Here is a 10,733-nt window from a genome sequence, read left to right on the forward strand (position 1 = left end):
AGTTACTGACAAAGGAAACTTTGGACCGAGAGCAGATCACAGAGTATAATATTACTGTGACCGCCACTGATAAAGGGAATCCCCCTCTATCCACTAGTAAGACCTTCACTCTACACATAGCAGATGTCAATGATAATGCCCCTCTTTTCCTGCAACCTTCTTATGTGTCTTACGTTCCTGAGAACAATCCCGCAGGGGCATCTATTTCCTGTGTCTCAGCAATTGACCCAGACCTGGAGCAAAACGGCCTCTTATCCTACTCCATTGTCAGCAGTGACCTAGCTTTGCTGTTGTTGTCTTCCTACGTATCGGTCAGCGTCCACAGCGGGGAAATCTTCGCTCAGCGCTCTTTCGACTATGAGCAAGTCCGCACCTTCGAACTAATTCTTCAGGCCTGTGACGCTGGCTCCCCTGCTCTCTGTGCTAATGTCACCTTGAGAGTATTCATAGTGGATCAAAATGACAATGCCCCAATCATCCTTTACCCGGCCCTCGGGGACGAAGGATCAGCCCTCTTTGACATGGTCCCTCGCTCTGCGGAGCCCGGCTACTTAGTTACTAAGGTGGTGGCAGTGGATGCTGACTCGGGACACAACGCCTGGCTGGCTTACCGCGTGCTGAAGGCCACAGATGCCGGGCTCTTCAGCCTGGGACAGCGCACCGGTGAGATTAGGATAGCTAGAGCTATGGCTGACCGAGATGCTGCTCGTCACCGCCTGCTAGTCTCTGTGCAGGATGGAGGCCAGCCCCCTCTGTCGGCCACTGTAACTCTTCATCTGGTCTTTGCAGACAGTCTGCAGGAGGTTTTGCCAAAAATGAGGGAGGAGTACTCAGAGATCCCGGATCCTCAGTCTGAGCTACAGTTTTATTTGGTCGTAGCTTTAGCTTTAATCTCCATATTGTTCTTTCTCAGCGTAGTACTGGCTATTGCCCTGCGCCTTCGGAAATTTTCAGATTTCAAGGTATTAGGTTGTTTCCGAGGAGATCTTAGCTCTCATTCTGCATCTGGAATAGTCCCAAACTACAGTGAGGGAACTTTACCATATTCTTATAATCTGTGTGTGGCTTCTCAGACTGGAAAAATGGAATATAATTTTCTCAAATTGACTGGGGATATGTCCGCTCCACAAGATCTCCTCTTTAATGATGGTTCCTGTGGTCTGGATAACAGTACTGGAGAATCAAAAGTCATTTCTGACTTTGCCATTTCTTCTCACGTAAGTTTTTGCCTCACCTTTTAATGTTTGCTCCTTTTTTCAGGCCTCTTAACTCCAAATCGTTTCTTTTATCTTAAAAGCCATAAGTTAGTGTAGTTTGGTTCTTCCTTCATTTTCTGTGACTTTTAACTTTCCTTGGGGACTAACAACATACTGTAGTAGATTGAGGGCTAGCTCTGAAACACGGAAAAACCCGAGTCCTCTTCTGACATCCTAACTATGTGACTTCATGCAAATAAGTTAACATTGCAACTGTGTTTCTACATTGGTAGAGTTTCCTCAATCAAATATCACTTTGCCAATAGTTACAAATGAGGATTTTAAAAATGTCTTAGTAAGTAAGGTACTAAAATCAACTTAGCACAAGGGATAAGTTGTTGGGCTGAAAATCAGAAAGCTTTTGGTTCAAATCCAGAATAATTAAAATGGCTATATCTAGAAAAATCTGTAAATTTATGTACAATTTTTTAATGTCGGGTTCTTTAGTGTAAGAAAACTTCTGTATACATATACATATCCTAAAGTGCTCGGGATTGTAGCGTATTGTAAATATTGTTTTCATTAAACATAAGAAAAGATAGTTTGCCGAATCTACAACATGGACACATACATAATAATAAAAATGTCTCCATTTTAGTTGTGCGACTCAAAACTTAGTAGCATTCGTTTGGTAGAAGTCAAAAACTCATTGATGAAAGTCAATCATTCTCTAGTTCATGAAGTATAATGATCTTGAGCTTCACCTCCTAGAAATCTCTTTTGCAGGAATATTATTGTGTGTGGTGGAATAGAAAAGTGGTGGAGTAAGACAGTTTAATAAAAATAGAAACGTGACATTAGCATCACTCACCTAATTAACAGAGAGAGAGACATAGACAAGAGAAAGAGAGATACACATATATACATATATGTATAGAGTCACACACATATATGTGTTATGTGTGTAGACACTATCAACAAGTCTTTCGTGAAATAACAAATGAAGTTACAAGATATGATTTGTTTCGAAGAAAAGAGAAATATCAGGAATAAAAACCTTTTGTAAAAATTGTGCAACTTTTACTTAGAGATTGTGTAATAATTAGTTAGGACTCTGGGCGCCGCTGTTGACCAACCAGGGAGAAAAATGAGAAAAGCAGCCTGATAGATCCCCCGCCCAGCCCTCTGCGGTTCAAACTACATAGATCCCCAGAAGCTTGCACACCTTCAGAAGCTGTACAGAAACCAAGGAAACAAGCTATTTGGCTTTAGGATTCTGGTTAATGTTATTCTTTGAGACTCAGGAAATACAAGAGTTCATCCATACAGAAGCTGAAGAGAAAATTTCTTAGCGAGAAAGTAATGGCGGTTCGGAGGATACGGCAGAACTGCCGTGGGGGAGTCCTGTTTTGCTTTCTTCTGGGAACGCTGTGGGACGCCGGTTTCGGAAAGATCCGCTACTCGATCCCCGAGGAAATGGAGAAGGGCTTTTTCGTGGGCGACATCTCGAAAGACCTGGGATTGGAACCTCGGGCACTGTCAGAGGGTAGAGCCCGCATAATTTCGAAAGGTAAGATGCAGCATTTCGCCCTGAATGTCAGAAGCGGCAGCTTAGTCACGGCAGACAGAATAGATAGGGAGGACCTGTGTGGGAGAGCACCCGTGTGCACTGTTAACATAGAGATTTTGATAGAAGACAAAGTGAAAATTTATGGCGTAGAAGTGGAAATAACTGATGTTAATGATAATCCCCCCCGATTTGAGACAAAGGAAACAGAAATAAAAATAATTGAAAAGGAAGTGTCAGGAACAAGGTTTCTTCTTCCTGAGGCTTTCGATCCGGATGTTGGGATGAATTCCCTCCAGAACTACCAGCTGAGCCCCAACCATCACTTTTCTCTGCATGTGCAGAGAGGAACAGACGAGGCCAAGTACCCGGAACTGGTGTTGGAACGGACATTGGACCGAGAGGAGGAGCCTATTCACCATCTAACTCTCACAGCCTCAGATGGGGGAGATCCGGTTCGCTCTGGCACTGTGCACATTCATGTGACGGTCCTTGATGCCAATGACAATGCTCCAGTTTTTACTCAGTCCTTGTATAGTGTGAGTGTTCCTGAGGATGTGCCTTTGGGAACGTGGCTGCTCACAGTGAACGCCACTGATCCAGATGAGGGAATCAACGGGAAAATGACTTATTTTTTCAGGAAAATAACCCAAAAAACTTCTCAAATATTCAGATTAAACTCTTTGACCGGGGCTATAACAGTATTGGAAAATCTAGATTATGAAGAATCTAGTTTCTATGATATAGATATAGAAGTTCGTGATGGTCCTGGACTTCAGGACAGAGCCAAGGTTCTCATCAAAGTACTGGATGTGAATGATAATGCTCCTGATATCACCATCACCTCCGTTACCAGGTCAATCTCTGAAAATTCTCCTGCTGGGTCGGTGATTGCACTTTTCAATGTGCACGACAGAGATTCTGGAGAAAATGGCCAGGTCACATGTTCCATTCTAGAAGACCTCCCTTTCAAACTTGAAGAGTCCTATGAAAATTATTATAGTTTAGTGACCGATAAGGCGCTGGATCGGGAACAAGTCTCCATGTACAACGTCACCGTGACAGCCACAGATGGAGGGAGTCCCCCTTTATCCACTGACACTCACATCTCCCTGCATATAGAAGACATCAATGACAACCCCCCGACCTTTGTCCTGACATTCTATTCAGTTTATGTCATGGAGAACAATCCTAGAGGAACTTCAATTTACTCTCTCACTGCCCGAGACCCTGATATCGAGGAAAATAGTCATGTTACTTACTCTATTGTGGATGACACAGTACTTGGTGCATCTCTCTCTTCCTATGTTTCTATTAACTCTGAAACTGGCATCCTCTATGCTCTGCGTTCCTTCGATTATGAACAGTTCCGAGAACTGAAGCTAATAGTGACAGCCAAGGATTCTGGAGACCCTCCTCTCAGCAGCAACGTGTCTCTGACTCTGTTCATCCTGGATCAAAATGATAACTCCCCAGAAATTTTGTATCCTGTCTTCCCTTTGGATGGTTCTACAGGAGTGGAACTGGCTCCTCGATCTGCAGATCCAGGCTATCTAGTGACCAAGGTGGTGGCAGTTGATGGAGATTCTGGCCAGAATGCCTGGCTGTCCTACCGCCTGATCAAGGCAACAGAACCTGGGCTCTTCTCCGTTGGCCTGCACAGTGGTGAGATCAGGACAGCACGAGCCTTTGTGGACAAAGATGCCCTCAAGCAGAATCTTGTAGTGATAGTGGTGGACAATGGAGAGCCTCCTCTCTCTGCCACAGTCAGTGTCACAGTAGTGGTGGCCGACACTATTCCTGAAGTCCTTTCTGATCTCAACAGTCTGGCATCGTCAGAGCCTCCCAAAGACTCTGATCTCACATTCTATCTGGTTATCGCAGTGGCTTCAGTGTCCTGCCTCTTCTTTTTCTTCATCATCATTTTATTGGCCCAGAAATTGTACCAATGGCAAACCTCTAAAATACTGAAATCCACTAGTGGACATTTTCAGCATATCCCTGCCTCAGAGTTTGTGGGCATAGATGGAGTACGAGCTTTCCTGCAGTCATATTCTCACGAGGTATCCCTCACCACAGACTCTAAGAAAAGCCAGATGATGTTTACTCAGCCTAATTATGCAAATACATTAACCATGCAGCAGAACTGTGAGAAAAAGGAGACTCTATTAATATCTGATGAGTCAGTTTTTTGTAAAGAAGATCATTCATTTATTCAGGTAAGTTTGTCTTTTCCTGATAAATTTGTTCTGGACCTGTTAGTTCGTATACATTAAGTATGATTTTTCAATTCTACATTTATTAATGATATTTTAGAAAAATAATTTAAAACTTTAGAAGTAATTTAGCAATGCAGGAGTCTCTTTTGAATTATCCCTATTTGAACTATATACAAATTCTGCCTGAACACTTTTAGGCTCAAGGAGTTTGATAGCGCACAAAGTTGGCACTGTTGCATAGCAATAATTAGTTTTTGTTAAACTTTCCAATTCGTTGAAATATTCTTAAATCTAGTTTGATGTTTTGATGTTTTAACTAAGAAGCAGTGTCAAAGTGGAAAATAATTGTGCCAGATTTGTAGTGAGGAGAGACCCGCGTTCAAATCAAATTTCTCATGCCTACTAAATGTGTAACCACGAAACTTACTAAACTTTAGTTTTTTCAGATGTAAAATACATATTATACTACATTTTGTATATACCCCTAAAGGAATATTCCTCCTTAAAGATACTTGTGAAGAACATATGAAGTAATGTATTTATATACCTTGAAACATTATAACAATAATCATACTCATCATTATCATTTTTAGAGTTTTATCATCTGGAAAACAATAAATATGACTGCATCTTAATTCATGTTGACAAAAACAGTGAAAATATGTGACTGTTATGGAAAGAAAAATTGGAACGAGGTCAGATCCAATTCTTTCATTTTTCTTTCTTTCCATCTCACTTTTCCCCCCTTGAAAATAACATTTTGTCTTTGAAGTCATGTCCAGCTCTAAATATCCTGACTTCCATATCAGATTAAATTTCCTTTCAAATATAAACAGTTTGTGATGGAGCTAAATATAGTGAGAGATCCAATGCTCTTTCCAGCTTCAAATAAAATTATTTGTCAGAATGTTAGTTTAACATCTTATTAAATCACTTTATCTTGAAATAATGAAAGCAATGGTTACAAGACCATTGTTATTGGAAACACTATTCAATTAAAAATAAAATACTATATTAATGTTTGTACATATTTTTAGAATCCTGCATTTAAAGTGAACTATATCATTTGAATTTGCTTTTCACTTTTAATTCTGTGGACTACAATTCTAAGTGGGAAATCAGAAATTCTTAAGAATGAAATTCTGAAGACAAAAAGAGATACAATTTTTAGAAAAAGTAAAAAAGGAGGTGTTGTCTGACAATAATCAATATGCTTATTCAGGGAACTTATAGAGAAATCTGCTTGTTTATTTTTGTTTTCAAGCCTACGTGGTTTTAAAGAATATAGAGGGAAAAGAAGCAGGGATAGGTAATGATGGGGGGGAATACTAGGCAAAGTTCTGTAAGAATTTGTTAAGAGCAGCAAAGCTCTGAATTATTTGAAATCAGTAAAAAAAATATTAAAGAGTTCAAGAAAAGGGGGGGTTATTTTATTTTTTTAAAAAGGCATAATGGAAGGAAAAAAGGATCGAAGAGACAAGACTATCTCTTTTGGCGGATGTGATAATGGTGGTGGTGGTGATGACAGTGACAACAATGATGGAAAGCAGAACTGCTCATCTCTTATTTTGTTTCTTTGCCAAGGACAATACTCTTCGTACAGAATAAAAACAATAGAGATGAATTATATCGAAGGGTAATGAAAAACTAGCAGAGTTAATTGCTGAAAGGTCATCGAAAATGGAAATGATACTCCAGGACTGAAAACAGATAAATGTTTACATTGTCAGGAGTATGGGGGAGAGATGATGTCCGTGTATGTTGACCACAGGCTATTTATTTAGCTTGATTTCAATTCCTTGAAAAATCCTAGAACCTGTGAATAAGAGAGTGGTTAGTGAACTTTTTTTCAAGCGAAAAAAAATCATCATGATTCCAACAAAAAACAGCTCAATCAGATTAATTCCATTTTTAAATGTTCTTGAAGAGTTGTCACATAGAAAAATATATTAGACATATTCTGGTTGATCCCATAGGGTTCGCCTAGGAGCAACAAGTGTTAAAGCAATATTGTACAGAGGCAGATTCATGCTTGATGTTAAGAAAAAGCTCTCCAGAAGTCGAATGGGCTAAATTAAAAGATCATCACTCAGTCCAAGTCTTCAAGCAAAGTCTGGATAATGATTTATTTGATATTGCAGAAGCTCTTCTTTTTTGGGGGAGGGAGGTTATAAATTGAATATCTAATCTCTGAAGATCCTTTCAAATCGAGGTTCTTTGATTATGTGAATATTATTCTCTTATATTTTTTGAAAGAATTCATTTTATTTTTAGGAAATACTTCTATTATCTTTGGGTATTTGTATATCTTGAATTTAAGAAGCATGTATGGGGAAATATTCAAAATTCTTTGTTTTAATTTGTTTCATACGAATTTATTTTTTATTGATGGCTTTTGTTTTTTACATCACATCCATTTCTGAATGTACCTCTTGTCCTTCCCCATCCAATAGGTCTTCTCTAAAAACAAAGATTTCTAAAAGAAGAAACAGCTGAGCAAAAACTAAGCAAGATCAAGAATAGGAACCCTAGCATACTCTGTCATTGACTAAAGAAGGGCCCTCTCTGCAATGGACACTATTTAGATTTTGTCCTGACTTAAAGGAGAGGCTCTCATGAGCCTCATGAAATACTAAAAGATACTCATGAGATATCATGAATAGACACACAGGTGTTGAACAAGAGTTTTTCCCTAATGATGAAAAATTTAAATCCTGTTTCTTTAGAAGTCGATCCTCCTTTAGTCTCTGTCAAAGGGGACAACAGAGGCTCCACAATCTGACAGTTTGTTACATTCTTCATCCTTAGTCCTTTATCTCTCTTAAGAATGATTGAGGTTTTGTTTCTTTATTTCTATCCTACTATAAAGCTTGGTCATTGTAGTTACAGAGGATTTGATTTCTCTTATTATTCCTTCCATATACATTGTTTTAGTCATTGTATATATTAATTTCTTGTTTTTTTCTTACTCCATAACGAAATTCTGAATTCCAAATTAGTATGCTCCAGAGATTTGCTGCTATCATGAACTGAAATATTCCATACAGAAATTCTTTAATACATCTTTGTGATTTTTAGGAACAATTCTTTTAACCAATGATTCATTACAATCATCATAATTTTTTATGATATGTAATCTCCCTGGAAGAATATAAATTACTTAATATCAGGAGATGTTTCACTTTTGTCTTTGTGTTCCCGTCTCCTAACAGGGTCTTATCTGTGGTAGTACTATGGTTATGAATTGAATTATAATGACCAGTCATTGATTTATTTTATATAGCATTGTTGCTATTTAAGAAATGTATGTCTTTAAAAAAATTTCAGTAACTAATATCACGTTGCATTTCTTGGAGGATGTGAGTACCTCTGGAGAGTTTGTCAGTTTGCAATGCTTTTATCTATCTGAATAAGTCAAAGTTAAGTTTTGGGATACTAAGGCAACAACATAAGTTAATTGTTCTAGTGTAGTCTTCTGGTTTTTCATTCTTCTTCGTTGATTATCTGCATTAATCTTAAGTGGAAGAAATTTTGATGGTATTGGCTGCCATGTATTTTTGCTTGGAAAAGAGATAAGATATTTACTTATTGAACCAGATTATGCATTCTAGTGGTTTCCTGATTGCTACATTGTTTTACATAGGTTGAATTTCTTTTTCAAAATGATGACAATTCTACTCTGTTTTTGTCTTTATCCATTTTTTTATTTTCAACACCAATAACTTATTTTAACATGTCAGATTTTAGTTATTGCAATGACATAAAAGATTTTTCATTTCATCTTAATGTTTCTTCTAATTTCGTGTTGGTTGTGACTTTTTTCCCTAAAAATCGGTCTAATTGCTTTTTTAGATTATTCTGAAATCATTTCCACATAAATAGGTAATCATTTTCTACATTTTAAGATTGTCAGCTTTTTAAATGTTAAGCAGTTATTATGTTTAATGCTTTTTGACTCTAAATCTTTTTGCATTTTAATGATGCTCTTTTTAGTACCACAATTATTTCTCAATATATATCTACATCACGCACTTTCTCCTTAGAGAAAGTATTCATATGTAGGCTTAAATATTGTGGGTAATTTGCAATCATTTGGTCTCTGTGGTTTCTTAATCGAGGACCACATGCTCCCTTTTTGCCATTTTTTCCTATGCAGTTCTTTGCACTTAAGTCACCAAATATAGTTTCCCTAGATTTGAAGAATCTTGTTAAATCTTTTATAAAATGTTTCAATATGAATTCATCCTATGCAACAGATGTAGGTGCGAAAGTTACAGTTACATGTATGGCGATCTTTTCTCTGATTCTCACTTTGAGTGAAGTGATTAAATATTCTTTGAGATTATTTTTATGTCTTTGAATATAATATGACTCCAACTTCCATAACTTTTATTTATTCTTCAAAAGCGAGACATACATTCTTTCCACTTTTTGTCTTCTGGTCTCATACGTAATGAAAGTTTCAATATTGATGTTCAATATTATCAGCATTTTGGTCATTGTACTGAAATCTCAATTTTTCAGCTTGGAGAGTTAAATCAATATTTGCAGATGATCTATAAACGGAAGATCAATTCTCAACATCTCTGCATCCTTTTCCTGGTACTCTACAAGTCATTGAAGAAACAAAAGGAAGCCTACCCAAGACAAAAAGCCACTTTTACTTTCCATTGTTTCCCAGATAGATATAAAGAATTCATCACTTTGTGGTTATAAGTTACTTTATTTAACTTGATTGGTTCTCAGGCAATAGATATGGTCCATTCCTAGGATCACATTCAAAGTCTTTCTAACTTGATAGAATCTTCCGTAATCTTGACTCCATTATTAAAACCTTTAATAATCCGGAATAATCTTCATACCACAATGAAATGTTGGTGTAGGATTTTTGTAATCATGAGTTGGACAATTACCAAAAAGACTTTGATCTAACTCTACATGAGGAAAATGAATATAGAATGCACATTGTCCAGGCTATGGAATGAATTTGGATGGGCAGCCCTTGATTTGATACATCAAAACACATATCTAAAAAGGAGTCATTGGAGAAGGATACTTTACTGGAAGCAGAACTGTTTAAGAATTATATTGTGGAAATTCTGGAAAATTGTGTAGTGAATGATTTAGAAAAAATTGGAAAAAAAAAACCTGAATATACAAGAAATAAACGTGTGCAGTTGACATCTAGTGGGTCAAGAAGGATATAACATGTTACTAATGACAATTTGCCAATAAGAAATAGCATGAAAAACACCAGAAAAAAAAAAAACAAAACTTAAGCTTAGAAAACGATGGATCAATGATTTAGTGAGATGAAGAGACAACAGATAGACCGGTTTTTGTTCTGCTGCAAAAAGGATCCAAAGCAAAAAAAAAAAAAAAAAAAAAAATAGCCATTTTGTTTAAAACCTTTCTGGAGGCTCTGGCAAAGAGAAAGAAATGGATGAAAATCACATGGTAAAAAAATTGTATGACAACATATGCTATTAGAAGGAGCTATCATATTGTTAATCTTAAAGATTATCGAAGCATTGATTAAGAAGTGTTATATAAACGACACAAAGAGAAATAGTAATCAACTAGAAAATTTTGTATTTTATGTAATAAGAATTTAGCAAGTGTTTGAATGAAAGGATGAATAAAATAAGGAAATAAACTACACCTGACAAAAACCTAACTTACATTATATAAATGAAATGAATGAAAATAGGAACAAAGTTATTTTCAAACAAATACATCAATCTAAAATTT

At 36.9% G+C, this 10,733-nt stretch overlaps 1 protein-coding gene across 1 annotated transcript; it reads left to right on the forward strand.

Annotated features, from left to right (window-relative positions):
* Positions 1 to 2,558: 2,558 nt before the first annotated feature.
* LOC127546731 (protocadherin gamma-A4-like) lies at positions 2,559 to 8,211 on the forward strand. Its single transcript, XM_051973699.1, has 2 exons — positions 2,559 to 4,911; positions 8,195 to 8,211. Exons 1-2 carry the CDS (start codon positions 2,559 to 2,561, stop codon positions 8,209 to 8,211), a joined length of 2,370 nt encoding a protein of 789 aa, XP_051829659.1.
* Positions 8,212 to 10,733: the final 2,522 nt, after the last annotated feature.

Source organism: Antechinus flavipes, chromosome 2, assembly GCF_016432865.1.
Source record: "Antechinus flavipes isolate AdamAnt ecotype Samford, QLD, Australia chromosome 2, AdamAnt_v2, whole genome shotgun sequence".
Taxonomy (NCBI): domain Eukaryota; kingdom Metazoa; phylum Chordata; class Mammalia; order Dasyuromorphia; family Dasyuridae; genus Antechinus; species Antechinus flavipes.